The 27,468-nt window shown below is 42.1% G+C and overlaps 1 protein-coding gene across 1 annotated transcript in view; it reads left to right on the top strand.

Annotated features, from left to right (window-relative positions):
• The first annotated feature begins 586 nt into the window (after positions 1 to 586).
• The window catches only part of dab2ipb (DAB2 interacting protein b), a 133,421-nt gene continuing 106,539 nt past the window's right edge, over positions 587 to 27,468 (top strand). The window contains exons 1-3 of the mRNA XM_029444260.1: positions 587 to 672; positions 15,328 to 15,452; positions 22,350 to 22,476. Coding sequence (XP_029300120.1) covers positions 633 to 672; positions 15,328 to 15,452; positions 22,350 to 22,476 — 292 coding nt within the window. The 5' untranslated portion in view covers positions 587 to 632. The remainder of the gene's footprint in view (positions 673 to 15,327; positions 15,453 to 22,349; positions 22,477 to 27,468) is intronic.

Raw genomic sequence — 27,468 nt, 5'->3', positions numbered from 1 at the left:
CAGCAAGTATAGACTCTGCGTTGAAGTGAGTCTTTGTAATGTGTGGAAGTATTGTCTGTTCTCACGTAGATTCACTGGCTGCAAATTCAAACGAGATAAGATCTCTGACACGCAGCCAAATTGATGTTGTGGTACATGTAAGATTTGAATTGGCTTAGCGCTCTGCGTGGCAAGGTTACGTGAGGAAGGGAGGGACGAGTAATGGCTCAGTGCCTGAGTGAGTAAGCCTACACTACAAGGTGATTGCTTCCTTCCTCTCTTCAGCGCCTCCTCTTCTTCAACCTCTCTGGATCCCTCCCTCCTCGTGCTCCTCCCATCTGCCTCTGTGCACCTCATAAATCACCATCTGCAGTCCATGTGTTTGGTGTAAGATGTACACACTCACAGAAAACAAGAATGAGAAAAAGAGGAATTGAGAGTGAGATTGGAGACACTTGGCGAGGTATTGAAGGAGCCAATTTCTTCTCCACATATACCTTCCTCCTTGCTCTGTTGCTCGCTCGCTCACTCCCCGAGTTGCTACGCGGACTCCGTCATCAAAACACACAGTGAGGCGTGCTGGCTTGCTCACACTCTGTAGCTTGTGGACACACACATTCACACACAGTCTCACACTGGAGCCAACATTCAAGATGCAGCAGCAAGAGAGCTTGTCTTCTGATTCCCTGTCAGGTAAATGCAAAATGAGATGTGTATCTCTGTCATCCATCCCTTTCCCTGCATCATTATCCATCTTGTTTCCCCTCCTTTCACTGTTAAATGACATTCTTGTTTGCCTGGTTTCTCTCTCCCATTCTCCCTCTCTGGATCCATCTGTTCATGTTCCTTTTTGTGTGTTTCTTTCACACAAGTCTTTCAGTACATGTGTTGTGCGATAAGAGGCGATGAACAAGATGATTGTTATTGTTGGAAAACAGGAGGTGTACCTTTTTCCATATGGCAGTGCTGTAAGGAGTACATTAAGGTGGAGAAGCTCCTTCTACTACGGCTGCCTCAGATCCAAAGCACAGCTGTGCAAGTACATATGGACTAGAGAATATTGCATTCTTCTGACCTAGATACAATAACAAAGCTTGTGCTACTTTATCTGGGATCCTTGTTTTCCTTAACTTACACCGTGTGGAGTATCTTTGAGGTGTTGTTTAGAGAGTCCTCTTATGGAGCGACAGCACAGTTTACATGCTGACTGCAATGGAAATTCAGTTCATATATAACATTTGAAAAGCGGGAGATCCATGCAAGCGGCTTGGTTTGAACAGTGGAGGAGTCTGTTTGCATGTGCTGCGGTTGTTGGCCTGTGGATGTTCATAGTTGTCCTTGGTGATGAGGACAGTCCTGCTGGGTATTGAGCTGGGACTGTGCGCACATCTTTCATTAGTTATGTAATTCATTTGAAAGGAGCCAGTAAAATGTTAACCTGGGAGGTAAACTCATGGCTGGTCAGGTTTACTTTGATTTACGTTGACTGAATGCTAAGGTATACCATAGTGGTGCGAATTATTATTCCAAATCACGATTATAACTATATTTTTCGCCTTATTGCACAGCGTCAAAACTCATTAAGGGATCCTCTATGTGAGTCTGAGAACTACAAAAACCTGAGATCAGCAAATAATAAGCTGTTGTGTGGTGAAGAGGAACAACTTTAATTTTAACTCTGAAGATTAACAGCTAAAATTAAGATTTGGGCTTCTCATTAACATACTTTTTATCAGCCTCTTATTCAATAAGCAAATAACGAAATGAAGTGCATTTATTCCGTAGGCTGTGGTAACGACCTGTCTATCACAAGGTATATATACCCTAAAAGCATACGCTGCTTTAATGTCTTTTCAAAACAAACATCCTGCTGTATTAAAGAAGACTTGAAACTAGTAATTGTGACCATCCATCCATTAGGAAAATGTTTACTGAGATAATAAAATCAAAGTGAGAAGTTGGCTCATTTTCTCATAGACTTCTATACTTCTTTTTGCAACCAGTGGAGTCGCCCCCTGCTGGCCATTAGAAAGAATGCAGGTTTAAGGCACTTGTGGCACAAAAGGCACAAAATGTCATGTGGTCAAAGAAAGATGTGAAGAAGAATTCGACTGCACTTACACCAGGAGAACATCAGCTGTTATCATGGCTGCCGTGCAGGTACTTCCGGGACCTGTCACTCAGTTAGGAACCTTACTTCCCAGTATGCTTTTGGCTAAAGGCAAAGTAATCAGTTCATTTGAACATGAATAGAAAAGATACACAGTATTCATTCGTGCATGTCTGTGGATTGTGAGAGGAAACTCTTTGACGTGCATGAAAACCACACAAACCATATTTGCACAAGCCACAGTAATACCAATGAAAGGGTGAATTTATATATTTGTGACATGTTCTCTGCAAGCTCAACATGAAACCATTGAGTAATTTGTACGTTTGTTTCTAATTATGGGAGCATTTGCGCCTTTATTTTAGTGATTTGGGCAGTGTTTCCTGTCCTCAGTGCAAATTATCTGCTGAGAGACTATTTTATTGTAAGCCTTTTGCTGAAGATGATAAAAGATTGGTAGGTGATACATAATTCACCAATGACACACCAAAATGTATGATGCTTTTTCAACAGTGGCAGGTGACCCAGTACTAGTATGCAAGGTGCACGATGCATCTTTTACTGTCTTGAGTCAAAGAATACAAATTAATAGATGGTACTGATGGAAAAACAAACAAACATATTTCTCTCTCTCTTAGCGTGTCACAAGATTGAAATAGCAGTAAGTGATTATCTTCATAGTTCTGAAAAGGTTGCTCAGTGGTATTTAGAGGAGGACAAAACCTCACGTTATTGTGGCTGCCACGGTGTTGTTCCTGATTTACCGACTCTTCAAATATCTGACACGTCGGCTGTCACCCATCACCAGTTTCATGCGAGCAGGTGAAATCCTTATCAGTACATCCTTCAGTTCAGGTGGATTTACGTCACTTCTGCTGCACTTAATCTGTGCACAAACCAACAGCAGAGCCACACAGCAGCAGGGCTCTCAGGTGATTGTGGTGCAGACTCACTTTTTGCTTCATGTGCTTCTTGGACAGATGGGCGTTATTAGTACAGTGCAATCTCGGAGTGAACAAGAAAGGCATAATGTTACCCGTAAGTGTATTGTAATGGCCTACAGCAGTGACAATAGCAGGTGGCAGGCAGGATTACATAATGTTTGTGAGTGCGAGAGAGAGAGAAATGTGAACGTTCACAGGGAGTTAAATGGAGGAAAAGTGTAAACCACCATTAAAATGATGGCGGTTTAATGCATGCGAGGTAAACAACATGCACTCTCAGCCTCTTTTAGTTATACATTTATGCTGCATGCTACTCTGGTTTCCTTTCTGATGACAATACATGTTTCTGATTGCCACATTCTTAATTAAAGAGCCAAACTGCACTTAAAAAGAACTGGCAACAAAACATTTCCTGAAATATTCTGTTTGTTCCCGTATGAGCAGCATACAAAAGACACACACAGCTCTGGCAAAACCTTGCACATGAGAAAAACATGAGCGAGTCTGATGAAGCTCACACAGAGCGTTTGCTTACACCAGTACGTGCACAGAAACACACGAGGAAGAGCCTTTCTTTATTGATTCTCATCACGCCTGCGTTTCACCAGCAACAAGACCAACCATCAAATACATGAAGACAAAACACGGTGCTAAACTAAATGTGGTTCAAATTAACGTGAAGCAGCTCAAGTGTAACTGCAACCTATGCTCATCTTTCCTCATGCATGCCAGGACACATTATCAATAACTGTACAATCAGCAAAATGTTAACAATATCCAATATTGCATACTGATATATTTTTAAGGGGAGAAGGGACGTAACAATTTAATCCAATAGCCATATGACTCAATTTGGATTCTTTCATCCAAGATTCACTTCATCCTAAACTCTTGGAAAGCAATAATTCTCAGTAAAGTGCAATCTAACAACTAATTTACAATTTCGAAGAATATATTTTTTTATTTCAAAATGATGGATATCTGCATGACCGCCACACATCCAAACACTATAGTTTCACTTCTCTGCTGGTTCTCCCTTCATAAAAGAATCCAGAGACATTTAATTAAACAATTTAATTGTGTTTTTACATATTCATCCCTCTACCCTTGATTTTTAACGGTGTGTGTGGCTGTAAAACATCGAGGTTAAATGTCTGGAATGGTGGAGAAAAAACTATTATTTCTAAAACAGCATTTAAAAATGACAATGCTCTGGGAGCCAACAGATGAAGGGAAAGTTTAAGCTCTGGTTTACCTTAAGGTTCCAACATTGTCCTTTTAAAATAGCTGAAGCTTCCAGAGAGAAACTAGAAAGGACCCAGGTGACTCACAATGGGCTAAAGATGTTGCAGGGAACAACTGCAGCAGGTATCCTGGGAGTACAGAAAATAAATCCTCAGCAAACCACAGGACCCTTGAACGCAACTTGTGTTTCTTGTTATAAAAAGAAACTACACAACACATATCAGTGCGACAGCGCTGAGACCCACAGCTCAACTCTGCCGATACTGAGCTTATATTGGAGCTACAGGTGCCAGCAAGCGAGCTCGGTTGCCTGAGTGGAGACGCATCAACATGGCACCTGAGATAGAAATTTAAAAAGGGGAGAAAATGTATTATAATTAGAAACACATTGGAGCAGTTTTGGAGAGAATACCTTTCCTTTAGCTCCAACAGTTTTCCCTTTCGCACAGTCAACTTTTGCACTATTTGCTTGATGTAAAAATGCATAAATTGTGAAATAGATTCCGTAGCAGCCACAGTCTAAGGTGTAAACATCATTTACATGATTTTCTTGTATCATGAATTTAAATGTCTTTGCTTGGTTTGCACATTTCCTTTCAAGACTATATTTAAACTATCAAGAAATTATTATAACTCAAAGGAAATCAAAGCTGGATTGTTCTTTAGTTTGTGATATCATTGCACCTCCTTCATCTGTATTATGTATAATAGTCATGTTTGCCTCAGACGGGTCCAACAAAGAACGTCTTCTCCACAGAAGAAATAAACAATGTTATCTTATGGGATTATGTTTTCTTTATAAATCCAATGCATTGTATATTTCAGTTACTCATATCTCATTTAGGGCTTCAAGGATTCAAGAATCATTTATTGTCATTATGCAACACAGGGTTGCACAGCAAAATGCAGTTTAGTCTTTTACGCTACACAAGAAAAACATGACAAAACAGAACAAAATCATTTGTGCATTATTAGTGTAATATATGATATAACTGATCAATAAAGCAACTTAAAGTAGGATTTGGTATTTTTGTGATTGAGTGCCCCGACAGTTTCAGAGCCGCTGTCGTAAATATGCACAGCTGTGATGTTACATGTGCAGTTGTTATGATTCCTCCTCTTCTCAGTGGTTGAAGCTCCTGTGGTCGCAGTGCAAACACCAACACTTCCTGGCAGCACTGAGCTAACTAAGTTACTTGGAGTCGAGACAGAGCAGATTAAGAGACACCAGAAAAAATAAATTCATAAAAGATGATCCAGTTTCACCATAAACAACTTAGTGCTGTAGAGCCTCGCGCACTTCTCCCGGGAGGTTGTACGACCCGCTCATCAAAGTCAGAGTGGGACTGACAAAGACGTCATTCTCTCACAAGTCTGTGAAGCACAATGATTTTGAAGCTGTTATTTTATTTAGTAGTTACATAATGTTGCTTTAAGATCCCCAAAACAGTTACCGACATCATTTGTTTGGTGAGTGCTGACATTCTGAACATTTGTATACTTGACAAATCTTGAAATGCCATCATAAGAGCATTAAAAGATAAACTATTCATTTGCATTTCCCACTGTGTCATTTCATGTTGTATTGTACATATTTTTCGTGCATGTATTGTGCTTCTGAAATACTTGAAGTCACTAATGCACACAGATCTCATTCTTTTAATTCTCAGCTGTCCATCTTAAATCAATTTAAATCGTAAAATGCATTTCTAGTTAGATGCAACTTAACTTTCACTATCTCTAGTCCGCGACCCCCAGGGGGTCCGTGGCGGTACTGCAGGGGGGTTGCAAAATTGTTTGTAGATAAAGCAATACAAAAAAAATTCAAGCCTCTTCTGTACAATATATACAGTAGGGGGTCCCTGCACCACGCTACACCAGTTTGGGGGTCCTTGGCCCGAAAAACATTGAAGACCCCTGCTCTAGCCTATAATGGAATAAAAGGGAAAGTAATATAATAAAGAGTATTTGTTGATCTTTTAGACAGCAGCACTCACACAAAGGCACCATCATTACTAACTCTCAAAACTGTTGAATGAAGACTTTCAACTGAACCTTCATGTTCATTTACTCCTCGAGCAGAGCAGCGAGAGATCATGCACCTCAGTGTCATGATGTAAAACGAGAGCATCTCCTTCCTGACAGAGGGTCGGCCAAACTGACTACCCAGAGAAAGTCTGGGTCAGTTTGTATGAAGCCAAAGCATCCTCTATTGCAGTCAAGTGTAGCACTGCCTACGCAACTTCCACTCACCAGCTAAGAGATATGACTCAAAATGTACTACTACACTAAGTCACGGCTTGAAAGTAAAGGTGATTGGAGATCACAGAATCAAAGAAACAAAATGGAAATAAAACGTTCTCTTATTGACCTCTGAACCCATTGTTTTGTATCTTCAGGTACCATCCTTCTATATCGCTCTTGGCTTTGACATTGTTTTTAGGCAGTTTTTTCAGCCGGCCTTGTTACCACAGCAACACAGGGACACAATGTTACTTGCAGACAGTCTTTTATCACATTTAGTTTTCACAGTCCAGCTTTTTAACAAAGCAATTGTGTGTGTGTGTGTGTGTGTGCGTGTGTGTGTGTGTGTGAACATGCTATCGAGCCAATCAACCAGACGGGAAAGGTGTGGCAGTTGACACTGTAGGAGCGAACCAACTCAGCCCTCCGAACACAATAGCCCCACGTCATATTAAAGTGCATTTGCATTGCATTTAGTTTTATGATTTTAAATCTTAAAATGTTTGTTTCCCCCTCCAATCCCATGGCCAAGCACACTTTCAAATAGTGGTCTAGATTTCAGGCACGACATGTTGTTGCATTGCAGAAGTCTAACCTCTAATGTGATCTGATCCGTCTCACGCAGCAGATGTGGTTTTCCTCTATGGTCCTGTCAATCAAATTGGAATCAAATTGGTAGATGGCTGTGAAAAATGTTACAACTACAAGCCTTTCTTTAAGCATTTGCACAAACGTCCTGAGACAAAAACCTTGTATTGATTCTTTTCAAGAACCCTTTAGTAGACTCGACATAGTGGTCTCCAAGAAAACCTCATCTGTGCTTGACAAGTACAGGGACAGTGTAAGAGCTCGAACACGTTCATATGTAGAAGAACGATGTTGGTCATTTCCTCACCTGACTGCAACTGTGCAACTGTGGAGACTGCCTCAGCCACAATAGTCTGAGAAGTGTCCCATTGGACCGAAAGACAAATGGTCTTACCCCAAAAATAAACACCCATAGTTCCGAACATACACACTCTGCTAGCGGTTCTGATTGCTGCAGGGAGAGTGTCTGTTTTTGGAGCCATGGGCCTTCGGAGTAACGGATACATTTTCTGACTTTTGGGGTTTTCAAACAATGCACCTTCAGAACAATAGCATGGCAATGCAACTGTAGATTTACATTTTTAAATTGATGACCAGCACACATTCAACATTCATAGTAATGCTGTGGGTGTTAAAAGTAGCAGCAACTACAGAGACAGTTTCTTCTTTTTCCAGCTAGCTTCCATTGTGCCTTTGACACTTCTGGCCTCCTGCCAGTAGTATCTTCATACTCCTCGAGCGTATTTAATACTCCCATCTCTTTCAGCCTGTTACTTGACAGACCCTTTGAGTCCACGTCAGTTTAAATGAGTGGTTGTCAGTGGCAGTGTGTCATCCTCGCTATAAATGCTGCTTGTGGAATCTAATCTCAACCCATGTATTAAAAAAAAAATAAGATTAGCAAATTCTTGTGCATTTGCATCCTCACCGTCTCTGTGTTACCTGCACCCCATGTTGTGATTGGTGGCAGTGCCAGGCAAGCTTGTGGCATTTATTTGATTTCGGGGGCATTTCCAGAAAAACTCTGAGAGGAAGTTCAATTGCTGTCTCTGCATGTAGGCTTACCTTGTGGCCTTTGCGGAATTGCTTTGTATGAGCAGAAAACACGATGAAGCTTTCCATCAGCAGCACAGCGAATCCCGGCTCTCTAAATCTCTCAGAGCTGCATCAGAGCATGCCGGTGTAGCCTGCGGCATGTAGGCAGGCAGAATTTACAACTTACTATTCAAATGCATGCATCTCTTCCTAGGTGCTTCTTAAGTGGGTTATGATGAGTGCATATAATCTCCGATCGTTGATATTATTCCAATTTGACAGTTTTTGACAGCTGTAGGCTGTATTCAAAGTCATTTGCTCTATTAATTGGCAGAGCACTTATAAACAATGACACTGACTGGAACAAGAGCATAAGAGAATGATGCTTTAGGATTTAGATTTGAGAAAAACAGTGAAAATGTTTGTATTATTATGTATTTTAGCTGCCATTTACTGTCTATTTGTTGCCAGAATGCCAAAGGAAATATTTCCATTTCATGTTATGTAATGGATAATAACGTTTTCTTATTTATCTTATCTTAAAACAGCAGCAAGTAATATGTAGAAGATCCAAGCTGGTTTTGGACCTGGTGGGTCGCTGGACTAATGGACTAAGTATTGAGTGTGGACTGGTATCTAGAGAGCTACCAGTTAACCTCCTGTTCCTAATACTAGGATGGGTTAAATGCAGAGTCTAAATTTCTATAATTGAATCTTCATCGGACCAAACTTCCTGCAGAAGTCTGATTTCGGTGCACTGGGAGGCCAGAATCCATATTATGTGGGAGACTGTTATGTAATGCCCAAGTCAATATTAACCTCTTTATTTTCACAGCACTTGTGGGATGCCCATGAACAAAACCTAAAATATTGTGAGAAAGAAAGTAGTGTATTGAATTTATAGCCTCGCTAACATCAGTTTTCTTTAGATTAGGCTCCAAACGCAGTCGTCTTGGTGGATCAACAAGGCAGCCTACGTACTCTGGCACCTTCTGTGTTTGTGCTGTTGGATTACATCCTTTCTCCTCGTTTCTTCACTCACTACATCGTCTTCTGTTGCTGGAACAGGAAAGCAGGAATCTCAAACAAAATGTTTGTGAGGCATCTCCTCCAAACTTAAAATATTGATCTAATACCATTAGGGCCTTTTTGTATTTGTCCTATCAATACCTGTCAGAAGGACTCTGTAGCAACCAGTGAAAGGTGAGGTTTATTGTTGTATTGTGGAGCCCTGTTATTGATGCAGGGGGGGAATAAAATGGTAATATTGTGCAGCTATTGATCTCCCCTAGCCACTCATATGTAAAGCACAGTAGGAAGCAGCTCAGCATGGCTATAAATATATGCAAATACAATGTGGCCATGCTTGTCATCTGAGTTAGTTTAGGGCATCTAGCTGCCATCTGATTAGAACACTGCTTATCTTACACACACAGAGTGAAAGGCACTTATCCATGACACCATGCTTTCATGGACACAGTCAGTGCACGCACATGGAAGCCCAATGAATACATGATATATTTTCTCTTTCCTCAGCAAATCATTTGAGCCTCATTAAAATGTGCTTGATTACATAACTGCCCTTCAACTGAAGGTAACAATACAATGAGAGCAGACAAATTTGATATTTAATTACGTCTTCAATCTTGTTTGATTGAACAAAGGTTCTTGTTGCTGCGAGATGGAAACACTTACCAAATCAACACACTTGTGAAGTGTGTGTCATAAATGGATTTAAAGAAAGGGCAAGAGAGATTATTCACCCTATAATGAATATAAAGTAAATGAAGATGTCTAGACCTCTACAGTCTCGCGGGGCCATTTCTGCTGTCCAAGACACCAATTTATCCCTGACATCTCCACTGAGGGCTTTGTGGTGAAAGGAAGGCATTGCACATTTAGGTCCAGTCCAAGTATTTAATAATAAAACCAAGCTTTTTAGCCACTAGATCTTCATAACTGAAAATGTTTTACAAAAGTGCCATTGTACAGATGTTTTCTACGTCTGAGGTTCGACATTTAACATCCAAGTTCAAAACAATGGCTGCCACATTAGCTGCCCCATATAGGACGATGCCTCACACTTTGCATCGGCCATTAAATGTACTTTAACTTAAGTAATGTGAGCTGCTTTGTTGGTTATGGGTATCTTTTTATGCCCTTCAAAGATCAGTGAAAAACTTCATGTCTGCCGTCAAGTAGTGGCATGGCAAAGCCATCCATGTTCATGAGGACCTCCATGAACATTATCAGCAGTTACCAGCTGTGACCCTCCTCTCCTCATGGTGGAACCAGCTTCCAGGTTGTGTTCGGGAGGCTGACACCCTCTCCACATTTAAGAGCAGGCTAAAGACTTTCCTTTTTGATAAAGCTTATAGTTAGGGCTGGCTCAGGTTTTCCCTGGATCAGCCCCTAGTTATGCTGCTATAGGCTTAGACTGCCGGGGGACACCTCCCTGCTCTCCTTCTCTTCCTCTCTCCTCCCCTCCCTCTCTTCTTCTCCCTCTCTATCTGTATGCATTTATGTAAATTTATGTTACTAACTCATCATCCGGGGTATCATCCCCGGAGTTTCTGTGTCTCATGTGGCAGGTTGCCACTGATAAAGTTTATGTCAGGATCAGGAATCATGGCTGCGCCTGCTGCCCTGGTCCTGCTGGACACCGGGAAGCCTTTTTTACATTTTCCTGGATTCATCCAAACTTTCTCTTTTTCAACACAACATCATTTCTGTCAAATGTTGTATTTGTACTATGTTGTTTATCCTGTACATACGAAATCTATTGCACGTCTGTCTGTCCTGGGAGAGGGATCCCTCCTCAGTTGCTCTCCCTGAGATTTCTTCTATTTTTCCCACTTTAATTATGGGGTTTCTTTTAGGAAGTGTTTCCTTGTGCGATGCGAGGGTCTAAGGACAGAGGGTGTTGTAACCTGTACAGTCTGTAAAGCACACTGAGACAAATGTATAATTTGTGATATTGGGCTATATAAATACATTTGATTTGATGGTGTCATATGTAAGATGTAAGTGCCTTGACACCTGGGATATTGGGATATGTGATGTTCACAAAGTTCCTGAAGACTTCAAACTACAGAAAACTGCAGGACATCCTTCACTATCACATCCACCAAGGCCTCATCCAACCTTTGTGTCAGTATTTAGAGGCCATGCAAACCCTGTCTGGTAGTTCCAGTGATCTGATTAGAACTCTGTTCAGGTTGAAGATAACTGGAACTATGTGGCAGGTAGACCTTTTTCACAGCAGACATTTATTTTTACTTTTTGCAAGATGAAAAGCACAAGTGTAATTAATAACATAAATCAGGGTTCTGCTCAATTTAGGTGATCCAGTTCCAGGTATATTGTCCCTGCTGGCTCAATGACAAGGCTTACTGGGACACTTGGAACGATGCCCTCATGAAGTCACTGATCTCATTGCACTAATAAAAGATAAATGGTGTGTAGCCTACCGTCTGGCTCTCATGTCAATCATAGTCTTGACACTGCCACAGTCTTAAAAAAAGTCTAATCAAGCACAATACGTGAAAGCACGAGGGGACCATGGGGTGTAGGGTCTTTAATGTAATGTATTATAGCAGTGTGTTATTCTACTGGAGGCTATACTCATGTGAATAATTTATGTAATCATTCTTGCTATAATATAACTGTTAAAAGGACATTTAAAGGACTGTTGATCTGGCACCGTGGACATTCAACTGTATTATATGCAGAATTAGTTGTGTTATTATTTGGAAAGTAACAGCACTGCTATTAAACAGACAAGCTCGTCTGCCAATGTCATAAGCAGGTCTAGGGCGATCTCACGTAACGCCAGTAAATGGCAGTAGCCATTATAAACTATCTAGCTAGTGCTGTTGCATGTCCACAATAACAACATTAGAGGAATTATTTGTCAGCAGTGTTTATCTATCTTTCAGCTCTGTATGTAGGTAAGAAAGGATATTGAAAGGATAAAGTTAGCTAAATTAAGATAGCATGCTAACCTAGTTTTCTGGGAGAGTTTGTCTATTTAGCTTTGTTGCTAACTTCTTGGTTGTAGATTATTTTTGTTTAAAGTTACTCCAATGTAGTAAGTGTTATGTTTTAGTTACCTCTTTGACCAAATGTATGCTAAATACATGAGAGACACAAACTGTGGCTAACATGTGGCTACTACTGAGAACAGCATGTTAGCTGCTAGTAGCCTACAGCATAGGCTAATGGTGATTTATTACTGTTTATCAGTAGTGGAAGTTTAAAAAAAAAAACACAGGTACACTCTTTACTGTAACAACATAGTTGTTTGTGTTTTTTAGATATTTTAAACTTTTGCTGAAGTGTTTTTATCTCAAGCGTTGTACTTTAGACAAGCAAGCCAGGTTTAGCAGTTTGTGAAGAATACAAAAATGCAATATTATAAAGAATGATGTCATTATAGGTTCACGTTAGCGTTATTGTACCTACGGAAGAGTTGGAAAAGGGGTGTATCTACATTTAGTATTCAGTGCACCACCCGGGGAGCATGCTCAGTGACACAAATCAAACACACCCACGTGACCAAAACAAGCTGTGTCTCGTTTAGCGAACGCACCAAAATGCTCGGTGGATCCTGTTGCGGTGATTTCCGCGGTCACTGAGAAATATATATATTTATAAAACTTCAGTGAGGTGTGTGAGGCCTTCGTGGTGTTTTATGACTATTCACATCTGTCACAGTTGACAGATGACCGCGTGCACTGGTTAGCCTGATGCTTTGAGAAGTAACTGCAAACAAGTTGAACCTAAAGCATGATGAGGATTTCACGGTGCACAAAAATGTGGTTCTGACCATGGATGTATTCATACAGGTGAGTACAACTGTGACAGAACCTTTGCAAAGTAGCGTAGTCTGCGCAAGCGCACTACATGTTGTGCATCCACTGCGCAGCTCTGTTGTTTTGTGTTTGTTTGAGTTTTTATTGGCATAAGGTTACATGTCCATGTTGTTTGCTTTGGTGATGTTTTATCCTGCTGTTCATTATTTAAGGTTGTTGGATTTCTTGTTTTTTTGTTTTTAATTGTCTTGAGTTTTGTCTTCTTTTGGTCACCTGTCGTAAGGCTCCATCAGGGAAGTTGGTTGTGTAATTAGATGCACACAATATATTGTTGGTTTGGCCCATTTATTCAGTCTATTTGATAAAGTCTCTGTGCAGTGATGTGTATACATTGATATTTTAATGCACTTTGCAATTGTGTGGCCTCAATGTGTACTTTAATTAGATAGGTGCAAGATATAACATCTCTGCTTTAGCTTTGATCATAAAGTTAGTTGACCCATAGAGCCTCACATCTACTACAATGACTGCATGTTGCTTTGGGGGGGACATGCAGTTTTTGTATATATTCACCTAACCCACTACCTTAGACTGCAGTGCCTGCAAAATATTGATGGACTGCAGCATTTATACCTGTCATACACCTGATCGATAAATCAGCAAGGCCAAGAAAATAAGTCCATAAAATGTATATCACATCAGCAAGTTGTCCTTGAGGCTGTCTGTCAACTAGGGTCAAAGAAATGAAGTGCACATCTAAACACTGGTTGTTTTTTGAGGCATTAGTCTTGCCACTGATCCTTTTCTCCTTTTTTATTATATTTGTCTGTACTTTCTATTGTTGTTGTTGCTGAACAGCTTTGTTGGTTAAGAGATTTACATCATGAGAGTACAAGACTCAGAGCTAATCTGTGAAGCAGATGAATCTCACCCCTGTTTCTTTTATTGAAGGAAACGAAGTGACACAGTCCTAGAAAAAACTGTGTGAGTCAAAGACTTCCTTCATTCTCAGTCTTTCTTGCCTTCCTGTCCCTTATCTGTCTCGCTCATAATTCTAAAGCTTGTAGAACGGATTCTAAATTGCATAATTTTATTAACACCACGATGAAAAAGCTGTCTCTTAAGAAGCTCTGCTAAATGAAAAACTCTGTGTGCTTGACCTGCTCCTGTCCACTGCGTGACTGTAAACTGATCCGACGGCTGCAGCGTGCAATAGCTGTATTTGTGCGTGTGCTTGTGCATTAATGTGTTTGTGACTTAGTCTAATGGCACAGCGATGAGGCTGTCTGGGATAAGTGACGACAAAATGATCAAAGACACACAAGTGACAGGGTTGTGAAGCCTAAACTGCGTTACGTGCATCTCTAATTCCACGATTAAAAGATACATGATAAAAATGATCATTGCAATGTATGAACAATATACGCCTTATAATATTGAATATTCACTGTGACAATCTGCAAGATAGAAGAGTCTCACAGAGTTTTATATGCTGTTTCTGGATTTTACATTTCCAAGAACAGAAATAATTACAAAAAAAAGATCCAGTTTCAAAGTTTGCTACCAGAAGCAAAGACGCTTTGGAGCCAACTGTATAAATTAAACAGGATCTGCGGATTGTACATAGTACACCCTATGTTTCAGCGCTTTTTCAGTGGCTTTTGATCAAGTACGGCTCCATATATATTGCATATATATGTGCATCGTATGATGAAACGCATTGAGGGATGCAGGGATCCTTTTCTGCATGCACTTGCACTCTTAGCAGCAAGAGGCTCAATGTACTGTACCATCAAGACAATACAATACACCACTCATTATCCTCTAGCAGTTGAACTACAGGCAAAACAGTTAGTAAGTTGAAAAGCAGTTCTGTCTTCACATAGATGAAGGGGCTCATACATTTAGCTTGTATTGTGCGCTCCTTTACGTTGAAAGGAGCCAGTTGACGTGGTTCGGGCATCTAGTAAGGATGCCACCTGGGCGCCTCCCTAGGGAGGTGTTCCAGGCACGTCCAGCTGGGAGGAGACCCCGGGGAAGACCCAGGACTCGGTGGAGAGATTATATCTCCTCACTGGCCTGGGAACGCCTCAGGATCCCCCAGTCGGAGCTGGAGGATGTGGCCCGGAGAAGGGAAGATTGGGGTTCCTTACTGGAGCTGCTGCGACCCGATCCCGGATAAGCGGTAGACGATGGATGGATGGATGGATGGATGGATGGATGTGCGCTCTTTGTTTATATAATATCCCTATTCCGCTCCTTTATCAAGTAAACAATCATATAGTTATTATTTATCTCTACGCCTTTCGTCTTTCCTCTGCTGTACCTTCACAACTGATATATTTCTTTGTGTGACTCTCTCTTCTAGACGTGCGGTGTCCATCGAGATATTGGATGCCTCGTGGTCACTCCTATGAAGACCAAACTGTGTGGAACCAGAAGTACTGCGTGGTTGGTGACTGTCAGATGCTGCTTCTGAACGAGGAGGAGGTGGTGAGAGCAGACAGTCCTCTCTCTTGTCTGTCATGTCATGCTTGTCCCTTCGTCTTCTTAATTGTTTCCTCTCGCTTTTCAGCTCTTTTCCATCCACCCATCTCTTCACATGGCTTTATATTTAATAGCTGTTATATTTTAGTCCAACTACTGCAATGTATCAGTTAAAGTGTGAAGTGACTTTCAGGCGAAACTCATTGAAACTACTCGTCAATGAAACGCAGTTCCTAGATATCCAGTGTCAAGGATATGTTATAAAATAATAATAATAACAATAATGATAATAACAATAATAATAATAAAAATTATAATAACAATAATGATAAAAACGATTGTAATGATAGTGAAAATAAAAATTATAATAAGGATAATAATGAGAATAATAATAAAGATAATAATAATAAAGATAATAATAATAAAGATAATAATTAGAGCTAGACAAATAAATCGACCAGGCCAATATTAGCTTATTGCAGATATATTAGATATAAGTCATTTAGAAAAGGTATCACGATTCTTTACATAAGAAAAATATATTTAGATTGTTTGTCTTATGTGTTCGTGTTTTTAAAGCATTACTATCAGCGGATATCATTATCAGTTATTTTAAACTTTAAAGGCTTTAAAAATATAGTATCAGTGGGCCTATAATAATGTAACTACTTATGGAGAAACACAAGCTCTTGAGTGAGAATCTACATTTAAATTCATCCCTTGGGAGACCACCTGCAGTCAGGTTATGCAGAGTCTGGCTCTCTGACGAGGAACAAATCAGGAGCAGCAGGGTTATCCAAATTATTCAGGCTGCAACATCCTGACCTCGTTTAATAGTTTTGTGTGAGCTCTTTTTCAAAGCTACCTCACGTCCTACACAGTTATCTTCACATGTTGTGTCTCGTAAGGCGTCTTCTCAACACTCACTCATTGTTAGGATTGGGCAACGTATTGCACTTTAAAATACTATCACAATGTTTACTGATATATATTGCTTTATGGTGAATGTATGCAGAAATATATCTAAACTTAATCAAAAAATAAGATGTCAAAACTAAATGTTCAAAATAATGAGTCATTCAAATATTCTTAATAATTCTTAATTATTTTGGACAACAGAAATGTGTGTAGAGAGAGCGATGTAGAGAGCGAGAGAACGGTGTAGAGAGAGAGAGAACGGTGTAGAGAGAGAGAGAGGGGGTGTAGAGAGAGAGAGGGGTGTACAGTGTATAGAGCGATGTAGAGAGCGAGAGAACGGTGTAGAGAGCGAGAGAACGGTGTAGAGAGAGAGAGGGGTGGTAGAGAGAGAGAGGGTGTACAGTGTATAGATCGGTGGTAGAGAGCGAGTAGAGCGATGTAGAGAGAGAGAGCGATGTAGAGTGTAGAGAGGGGGTGTAGAGAGAGAGAGAGAGGAGGGGAGAGGGGTTTGTAGAGAGAGAGAGAGGGGTAGAGTAGAGTGTGTGTAGAAGAGAGGGGTAGAGAGAGAGAGAGGGGTGTAGAGTGTAGAGAGAGAGGGGTGTAGAGAGATAGCGATGTAGAGTGTAGAGAGAGTGAGAGAGTGGTGTAGAGTGAAGGAGGGGTAGAGAGAGAGAGGGGTGTAGAGTGTAGAGAGAGAGAGGGTGTGTAGAGTAGAGAGCGAGTGAGAGTGTAGAGAGAGAGAGAGAGGGGTGTAGAGTGTGAGAGAGAGAAGAGGGGTGGTAGAGAGAGAGAGAGGGGGTGTAGAGTGTAGAGAAGAGGAGAGGGTGTAGGTGTGAGAGGAGGGTTGTAGAGAGAGAGAGAGTGGTGTAGAGTGAGGAGAGATGTGTGTAGAGTTGTAGAGAGAGAGGGGGTGTAGAGAGAGAGAGGGGTGTGTAGAGAAGAGAGAGAGAGAGAGGGGTGTAGAGTGTAGAGAGAGAGAGAGGGGTGTAGAGTGTAGAGAGAGAGGGGTGTAGAGAGAGAGAGAGGGGTGTAGAGTGTAGAGTGTAGAGAGAGAGGGGTGTAGAGAGAGAGCGATGTAGAGTGTAGAGAGAGAGAGAGAGGGGTGTAGAGTGTAGAGAGAGAGAGAGAGGGGTGTAGAGTGTAGAGAGAGAGGGGTGTAGAGAGAGAGAGAGGGGTGTAGAGTGTAGAGAGAGAGGGGTGTAGAGAGAGAGCGATGTAGAGTGTAGAGAGAGAGAGAGAGTGGTGTAGAGTGTAGAGAGAGAGAGAGGGGTGTAGAGAGAGAGAGAGGGATGTAGAGTGTAGAGAGAGAGAGAGGGGTGTAGAGAGAGAGAGCGATGTAGAGTGTAGAGAGAGAGAGAGGGGTGTAGAGAGAGAGAGAGAGGGGTGTAGAGTGTAGAGAGAGAGGGGTGTAGAGAGAGAGAGAGAGGGGTGTAGAGTGTAGAGAGAGAGGGGTGTAGAGAGAGAGCGATGTAGAGTGTAGAGAGAGAGGGGTGTAGAGTGTAGAGAGAGAGAGAGGGGTGTAGAGTGTAGAGAGAGAGAGAGGGGTGTAGAGTGTAGAGAGAGAGGGGTGTAGAGAGAGAGAGAGAGGGGTGTAGAGTGTAGAGAGAGAGCGATGTAGAGTGTAGAGAGAGAGAGAGAGTGGTGTAGAGTGTAGAGAGAGAGAGAGGGGTGTAGAGAGAGAGAGCGATGTAGAGTGTAGAGAGAGTGAGGAGAGAGAGAGAGAGGGGTGTAGAGAGAGAGAGCGATGTAGAGTGTAGAGAGAGAGAGAGGGGTGTAGAGAGAGAGAGCGATGTAGAGTGTAGAGAGAGTGAGAGAGAGAGAGGGGTGTAGAGTGTAGAGAGAGAGGGGTGTAGAGAGAGAGCGATGTAGAGTGTAGAGAGAGAGAGAGAGGGGTGTAGAGTGTAGAGAGAGAGAGAGAGAGAGGGGTGTAGAGAGAGAGAGCGATGTAGAGTGTAGAGAGAGAGGGGTGTAGAGAGAGAGAGAGGGGTGTAGAGTGTAGAGAGAGAGAGAGGGGTGTAGAGAGAGAGAGAGAGGTGTGTAGAGAGAGAGAGAGTGATGTAGAGAGAGAGGTATAGAGAGAGGGGTGTAGAGAGAGAGAGAGGGATGTAGAGAGAGAGAGGGAGTGATGTAGAGTGTAGAGAGAGAGAGAGAGTGGTGTAGAGTGTAGAGAGAGAGAGAGAGGGGTGTAGAGAGAGAGAGCGATGTAGAGTGTAGAGAGAGAGAGAGAGGGGTGTAGAGTGTAGAGAGAGAGAGAGAGAGGGGTGTAGAGAGAGAGAGCGATGTAGAGTGTAGAGAGAGAGAGAGAGGGGTGTAGAGAGAGAGAGGGGTGTAGAGTGTAGAGAGAGAGAGAGGGGTGTAGAGAGAGAGCGATGTAGAGTGTAGAGAGAGAGAGAGAGAGGGGTGTAGAGAGAGAGAGCGATGTAGAGTGTAGAGAGAGAGAGAGAGGGTGTGTAGAGAGAGAGAGGGGTGTTTGTAGAGTGTAGAGAGAGAGAGAGGGGTGTAGAGAGAGAGAGAGAGGTGTTGTGTAGAGAGAGAGAGAGTGATGTAGAGAGAGAGGTATAGAGAGAGGGGTGTAGAGAGAGAGAGAGGGATGTAGAGAGAGAGAGGGAGTGATAGAGGTAGAGTGTAGAGAGAGAGGTATAGAGTGTAGAGGTGTAGAGAGAGAGAGAGAGGGATGTAGAGAGGGATGTAGAGGAGTGATGTAGAGAGAGGGATGTAGAGAGAGAGGTATAGAGAGAGGGATGTAGAGAGAGAGGTGTGGAGAGCGAGAGGGGTGTGGTTCTCGTTTATACTTCTATGTGGCCTAGATCTGTTTCTGTGGAAAGCCTCTGACAGTAACTGTGTAGCTGCTAACACGTGGTAATAAAACACTGCAGACGGTATTGCACACCAGTTGTGCAGCATTTATTTCTGGACATCTGTTAGATAGTGACAGATTGGATGAAGGCTGCATTTTGTGGTATTGTGTTCATTTAACCTGTTGTACAAATACCTCATTCACTTGGAGTTTACTTGTTCGTTGTACAGACCTCATACAGACCTTTGTTAACTGACATATCCCCACGGTGACTAGTTTGGTCACCGTGTAATTCCTTATTGTCTCCTCCCAACTTTAACGTGATGCCATTGATTCGAATGAACAACAACAGTTTCTACGTGCAGCTCGTGCCGTGGGAGCCAATAACTCGTGCACATTAGTATCTGCGGCTGAGCCTGGCGAGCTGCACACATAAATGGTACAACAATAATATTAAATATTCCATTGCAAAAGCAATTTCTTTTAACTCATGCTACTATCTGAGGACCATCAGCCACAAATGAAATCATGGCTGCCTTGGGGGGGTTTCTGAAACCCTCTTCTCAGCACAGGGACAGAACACTGCCCTCTGTAGGGGACACGCTGTAGCTTTGTGTGCAAGGACACTTAAGTTGGGCAAAAGCACCCGGGCAGTGCACATGTGTTTATTTACATGACAAGGACGGTGCACAGCTTGTTGGCTAATGAGCTCATTTACATATTCCCCGGGTAGGAAACACAGAATAACATATATGTTAAGAAAAGGAACACTGTAGCATAATAACACAATTACAAGAGAGTTCATATTCACAGTACACAAGAGCACCCACAACATTAAGAAACCTTTTCAGTGCCTACATCTAATTGTACAATGAGAGTAACAAGCTAAGACTTCAGCTACACCTTTACATTCAGTGGAAGTTTGTGTTAGTTAGGCCTTTTATTCTTTATTTAATGTTTGTTATATGTGTATTTAAATAGAAAATGACTGAACTAAACATCAGAGGTGTGTGCGTTCATGCTAACGGGTACATGATCGGGTTGATTTGAGTCACGATTTCATTGAGTTAAAATCAGTACGTAATCTTACGTAACTTGATGCTGAGCTCCAGAATGTCGTTGCAAACTCAAGAGGATCTGTGCCGCCGGTCGCCCCTAGTTCAGATCCTGAGCGCAGTGATATGATATGTTTCATGTAGCTACAGTACATACCAAACATGTCTGCCGGAACCGAGCAGAGCAAGTGTGGCTTCAGTTTGTCTTTGTTTGCACTGAGCAGTGCCATGAGCTGAAGTGGAGCAGTAATTGCAGAGAGAAATGATTGTAATCGACCCACCATGCAGGCTCCCCCGCTATTGTGCTTTTTATTTATTATTTTATTTAACGGCAAAGAACAACAGCTTTTAAAGGCCTCCATCCAGAGACCCAGCCTCTGAAAGGTCACATCTGACTCTGCTGGATTTCTGTGATGTCAGCAAACATGATACGGTTTTATATCACGTGTGGTGACGTGCTTTAGACGGACGCGTCCTCCTCCTGGTTGTTGATGATGCCACACTTTAGCAGACGAAGCCTTTAGCACCCCGTGAAGAAGTCTCGTTAGTTATCGTTGTACATGTTGACGCAATCCTTCTTCCAACATGCCATACATAATGCAATGCAGCTAAGGAAACAGCTGTGCCTTTTTGAAATGCACTTAAATAATTCAGATTTAGCCACAAATTAAAAATGAGAATAGAGAATAGAATCTTTTCTTTATGTGTGAAGCTGACACATTTATCTCTTTGCGACTGAACTTTTTTCTGATAGTAGAATAAATGAATGTATTAACAGGATTTGCACAAATGCCGCATTAGATCTCCATAGACTCTCTTCCTTTTTATACTGCTCAATAAATATTTATCTGTCTTTATTCGCTCTTAAATTTAGCGGGTGCATTCCTCCGTTCTAGATACTCTGAGTGAACCAAATGTATAGAACGAGTTGCTGCACACAAGTGTTGATTGTTGGCTGTGAAGGAGGTTTTACTGCAGGGCTTTAAGTTCACACTCATTGTTCTTTATTCCTTTAGTTTCTGCCTCTTCTTGTTTTATCCCTTTTTGTCGTATTGTCTTTATTTTCTGTTGGGTTTCCTCTCGTCCTTTAGTCTCTGCGTCTCTTCCTCGGTGTGTAAAACGATCAAGTTCGACTCATTACTCTCATTTTCTAAAGATGCACATGACCGCCAATAGAGCTCATGATTAAATGGCTTTTTTGTTGTTGTTGACTTGAAGGCGCCTCCAAGTGGGCTTCACCATTTGCTCAACTGTTGTAATCAAATGAGTTCTTAAGTCCATGGCAGACGCTATTATCTTAATTATATTACCAGAGTCAACAGATACATAACTCTTTTCACAGAAATGAAGTCAGACGTGTTTCTTTTCATCAGAACGATTGAGTTTCTGATCTTGTTTTTTAGGTCCCTCTCTTCCGGTCCATTCATATTTAAAGCATCTAAATGTAGGTAATAAAATAAATGTTATATTAAATTCTAAATATTCATAATAAAATATTGCTTGGTCATTAAGGCTCAGACCTCCAGACATTGTCTTTATGTCAGAGAGAGCCGTCCTTAAAGCCAGAAGTGACTCTCAGAGAGATAAACAGGCGACATGGAAACAGGGACACAGGACAGACAGTTGAGAGGTGTGAGGATGTTCGATAAGCCATTATCACACCTCCTGGAGGCCTTCAGGCCCTCTTCTCTTCCAGCCACCCCTCTCTCACCACGGCCGTCCCCTTCTTCCTTTTGTCTGTTTAATCTCTCGGAGCCAAACGTTTGGTATGCAAGCTAAAGGAAGAGATGGGCTGACACACACGGATGCCGGCTTTGTTTTATCCAATGGCTCCTCGTTCATCAGGAGCTCTACAGCTATTGTGTGCTTTTGGCCCAACACAGCATTACACGCGGTGACCAGAATAACCACAAGAACATAGATAAGAAGCCTCGGTGGCTTTTGTATTTGCCTTTCTTACATTTCTACCAGCCGACATTTGATTTGTTGTTAGCTTTCATTGTTCTCCTGTAGGCTATCTGCTCTGTGCCCACTTTGTATCTGTGCCGTTTGTTGAATGTCCTCTTTTTATCTGTCTTGAATTTCTTGCTCTGTGTCTCTGTCTTCTCTCTCTCTCTCTCTCTGTCTCAGCAGATCCGTTCCTTGTTTTTGCAGGAGAGGCGCCCTGCGTCATGCAAGGTCCATCTTCTGCGGCGCACCATCAGCGTGCCAGTGGAAACACAGTTTCCACAGTATCACAGCCAGCTGTCCACTGAGAGCGGTGAGCAGCCTGAAGGCATACCTCTGCAGTAATTAGGACACACACGCACACTGGAAATACTTCAATTACTTTCTTGACACCATTTAATTACACTAGAATAAAGAAATGAAATATTCAACACTTGTTCAATGGATATATACACATTACACTTATTATCAGGACCCTGGAGACTGAGGATGGTTCTAGCTTTTAATACCTTCGATGTCAAAGGCCGCCAAAATACATGTTTAAAGTCAAACTCAAGCAGCCGTGTGCAGATGCTTGTTATGTACAAAGGTCAAATGTAACTGGAGAGAAGCGCTTCCTTTTGCTCCTCAGTGACACAATCAGTCAAACACTCACACATGCGAGTGAGCCTTACGTGGCTCACGTGCCTGGGAAGATTGCTGATGCTCTTTTATTCTACCTCATATCCACTAGATGGAGAGCTTGCTGCTTCACGTCTTCATCCCGACCACCAACACAAACACTGAATCATGTTTGAGTCTCTTTTAAACGGCTTATTGCTTTTACGACAATATAATGCTTGTGTGTGTGTGTGTGTGTGTGTGTGTGTGTGTGTGTGTGTGTGTGTGTGTGTGTGTGTGTGTGTGTGTGTGTGTGGCACTGAAGTTTGACATTCAAGTGTTTGTATCCCACGGTTACTGTTGCTGGGCTGTTGGCTGGCATTCAACCTAATACAGCCTGCTTTTAAATCAGTGTGTGAAACTATTATTTAGTTGCTTTTGCATGATGTCATTAGACTAGTTTACACAACATTAATATTAGCTTCTGCTAAGTTGAGTTATTTCCTTGGTTCCTGCTCTCTGCCTAAGAACACTGTGTTTACTACCGACCTTTAACCACGAGAGGGAGACATTTAGTTCAGTGTCAACCTTACAAATATCCATTTAAAGCTTTTACAAATGTGTTTCTTGCCCCTTTTGTTGACCGGTTCCCAACCTGAGGGCATCGACCTCTACAAAGGGCTGCCTAAGCTTGATTTTAAGGGGTGTGTAAATATACAGTTGGCCTATATCTCCGAATTACATTCATTTCTGTGAATACATTTAATCTGTGAATGATTATTTAAGATCTCACAGGTGAACATAACCGGTGTTCACAGAGCTTCCCTCTCTGCGGCTCATCCTGAGAGCTGACAGAACAAAGAGAAAACACTGAATTGATCAAAAAAGAAGCTTATTTAGTATAAATCAGATGGAGAATTGCACTCAAAGTTCCTAAAAATAACTACTCTGATGCAACATTGACAGAAGATAATCTGCTCTGTACAGTTCTGTACATGTCTATCGAATATTATATGAACTATCCATAAAATATGCCACTTAGTCAGGGGTCATGTGACAGGACATTCCTATTGGATACAAGTTATAAAGTGTCTCGTTCAATCCTCTTTTCATTTCATCTAGTGTTTGCAGCCCAAAATCTTTGAACGCTTCCAGTTCTTCTTCTTTAGTTGCGCTTTGTTCTGAACACTTCTGTCTGTCTATCGTTCCCTTCATCTCCCAGAAGACAGAGCGCTCAGGGCGAGACGATGACACGAGCAGAGGTGTCCTTCCGTCTCCTCAAAGTTATGGCTGTTACCCAGCATTCTCCGCATTGCACATATTTGACTTTATACAGGGACACTCTTGCTGAAATAGTTCAGTGCTACACACACACACACGAGCTCAGAGGAGAGTTTTGAAATCCGTTTAGTAATCTACAGTTTGTTATCTGATACAGACGCATCATTACACTGGATCTGCCATTAGGTCGATGTTGTTTATGTGAGAAGAGACGGAGGCTCAGAGGATAAACAGTGCACCAGTTAGCGCCATAATTACAGGCTCTATCTGTGACAGTCTGAAACGTTTCCATGAGGTGGTAAGATCATTTCTGAAAATGGCTGATTCAGATTTCCACAGTGAAGCTACACTTTTCTGCACGTTGGAATACATTCATACACCGCTGTAGTGGTTGCGTCATCATTTCACGTCCGCTGTTCTGTCACCTTTTCGAGGTATTACGCATCGTTCATATTTCACAAAGCAACAAGTGTTTGCCTCTTTGTCGACAGGAGGGTCGTTGTTTGTACGCAGCTCCCCCTCTTCAGTGGCTGCCCTTTTTAAAGTTGCATGTGTGCAAATCACATTCATCCCTCGCACGGTCTCTCTTGTACTAAATTATTCATTTGGAGCCGGCCCCACCTACTCTTGTCCTTGTGTGACACGGGCTCTAAATAAGCAGCATGATGAATAAAAACTACACTTAGATCAATAGGAATCCACAACAAATCACGGAGCAGAGGGCTCTCAGCCCGTCTCATCCTCTGACTGAACAGTGAGCCGCTGCCTCCTCTGTTCTTTTGAACTCGTCAAGGTTTGGCACAAACATGCGAGAGACGGAGAGCGCTGCTACGCTCCCACCTGAACAGCTAAGATTAATTTTACTGAAGTGAACGCTTTTTTTTCTTCTTCTTCTTCTTCTTCTTCTTCTTCTTCTTCTTCTTCTTCTTCTTCTTCTTCTTCTTCTTCTTCTTCTTCTTCTTCTTCTTCTTCTTCTTCTTCTTCTTCTTCTTCTTCTTCTTCTTCTTCTTCTTCTTCTTCTTCTTCTTGCTGCTGCTGCTGCTGTGGGGAAGTTCTCATCTCACTTCTTTAAAAGATGCCGGGGCATATGCTGCCCTATTTTCCAGTTTTTTCTTTTACTATAAATATTTACACTGAAGCGGCAACACTTAAAATGGGATTAAATAGGATACGGGATAACTGACCAAAGGCTGGTGAGTGATCTGAACATGCCTTGTAGCCAAAGTACTGCATCTCATGTATTTTCTAAGCAGCGTAACGTTCCCTGTGATGTTTAATTTCACAAAGTCTCTCCCCCAGAGGTCATAATTACAATTAGTTATCATTAGCCTGAATGACACTCGAGTCAATCCTGTCAGCACGCCACTAACAGAAATACAGATTATATTATTATTTATCGTCTCAACACAACTTTAATAGGGAGCGATCATTTACCAAGACAAAAATAAATAAGTCAAGGTTAAGGTACAATTGCTTGTTCAATCTTTTTTTATTTTTGTTCTCGTGCTATTTGAACCAGAACGAATGGTCGATCAACAGAAAATTAATTGTGACATCTAATTTGATAATTTAACCCTTTCAGTCATTTTCCAAGCAAAATCCCAAATATGTTCTGGGTCCAGCTTTACAATTGTAAGAATATTTGATGTTAAATCGTTATATTTTGCATATCTTTGGGTTTTGTCGGACAAAACAAGCAATTTGAAGGCGTCAATGTTAGGCTTCTTATTTATTTGACTGAATTTTGTATTTTATTGTCTGAACAATTGATTATAAATCACAGTTGTTGACAGTTGCAGCCTCCATTTGATGCGTAGATTCAGGTCAACAGAAGCACGTGCTGTTTTGTGTGCCAAATTGAAATGTGAGTAGAAACCACGGCCGGTCAGCCGGACAGAGCCTCCCGATTGTTAATATCCAGGCTGCACAAGTTCCCAAATTCTTCTGGCGCGCTAATGTTTTCCAAACTGATGTGACCAAGTTCTCTTTATGATGAGAGAGAAATCTGCTGAGAGTGTAAAATTGATCAAAGTGGAAACATTCAGCACTGCCACAAACCCTCTCCACCCAAATCTCTCTCTCCACCGCCACAATGTGGAAACCTCTCTCTCTCCTCCCATTCTGCTCCCCCCCCACTCTCCAGAGAGGGGCTCAGTCGGACAGATGTAACACAGCGGTAGAAGCCTGAGCTGAGCTGGCAGGCTGCAGGGGCCAGACCAGAGCCAGCAGCTCTGACCGGCGACAACAGCAGAGCGGAGACGCGCAGCGGCAACACTAGAAATAAAACAGTAGTTGCAGTTGCAGTTTTAAGTAGCTGCAGTTCAGTTTCAGAGACGACATTGCCTCAGGACATGGGAGTGTTGATGTGGGCGCTCATCACACTGTGAACTTAACATGGACCCTGACAACAGCACACGTCCAGAGGCACAGCATGGTGAGTGAGATTTGAAGCACCAGGTTTGCAAGAGAAAGATTAGAAATGATGAGAACGATTGTGTGGAAAAAGTGTAAAAGCATGTTTGGTGAACAAGAGTGTCGGGTCACATGGTTTCCCCCCCCCCCCCCCCCCCCCCCCGTCGGCTTGCTACTATGACTAGACTCTCATTGACTGGGGCCTCTGTGGTCAGATGAATAGGTCTGTTCTGTTGGGAAGTGGGTCGAGGGGAGAGGGGGGCTAAATGGCGATGTGATGAAATCTACAAGCCCTTTGCTCCAATGACCTCTTCGTCATTACTGCAGCCGCCTCGTAAAGTTTGCAGCTTTGTTGTAGAAAGTTCCAAATTGCGTGTTGACTGATGTCTCTGGGGAATTCTCCTCGACTTGTGTCCGTCTTCCGTCGGGCTGTTTTTGATGCGAGCTTCGTGCAGCAGGAAGCTCTGAATGGAATAATTAACTGTGGCATATGCGAGGGCCGTGGGTGTACCATTTCTGTTCAAAGGCAGCACGGTAATTTGATGGTTACGTGGATCTGTGTGTTTGCATGCTTGTGTAGCGGCTGCACCGTGTGGGTGAAGAATGAAAGTGGGAGAGGGAAAGAGAAGTGCAGAGTTATGTACACAAATAAAATCCAGGGGGATCCAGACTGCACTGTAGGCCAGTGAGAGTGCTCACTCTTTCTCTTCCCCCTCATTTTCCGCTGCCTCTCTTCTTCTTCTTTTTTCCTCCACTGCTCCAAATGTTAGAGTCTAAACTAGATAGTTAAAAGGCAGAAAAGAAGTGGTGTGTTATTAACTAGGCCAGAAAAAGACCATATTTTGTCTTCATGGCCGATGGGAAGGACTCCGCTGTGCTGCTGATGAAGAATGTGAATAACAGAATGAGTCAACAGTGAACATGTTTCCAAGAGACCGATGTTTCTCTTCGCCGGTGTCTAAGCCACATCGCTTTCTGCACTGGGCCGTCAGCCAAGATGGAGAAGTGGGAT

Source organism: Cottoperca gobio, chromosome 12 (assembly GCF_900634415.1).
Source record: "Cottoperca gobio chromosome 12, fCotGob3.1, whole genome shotgun sequence".
Lineage (NCBI taxonomy): Eukaryota > Metazoa > Chordata > Actinopteri > Perciformes > Bovichtidae > Cottoperca > Cottoperca gobio.
This window is presented reverse-complemented; position numbering and strand designations above follow the sequence as displayed.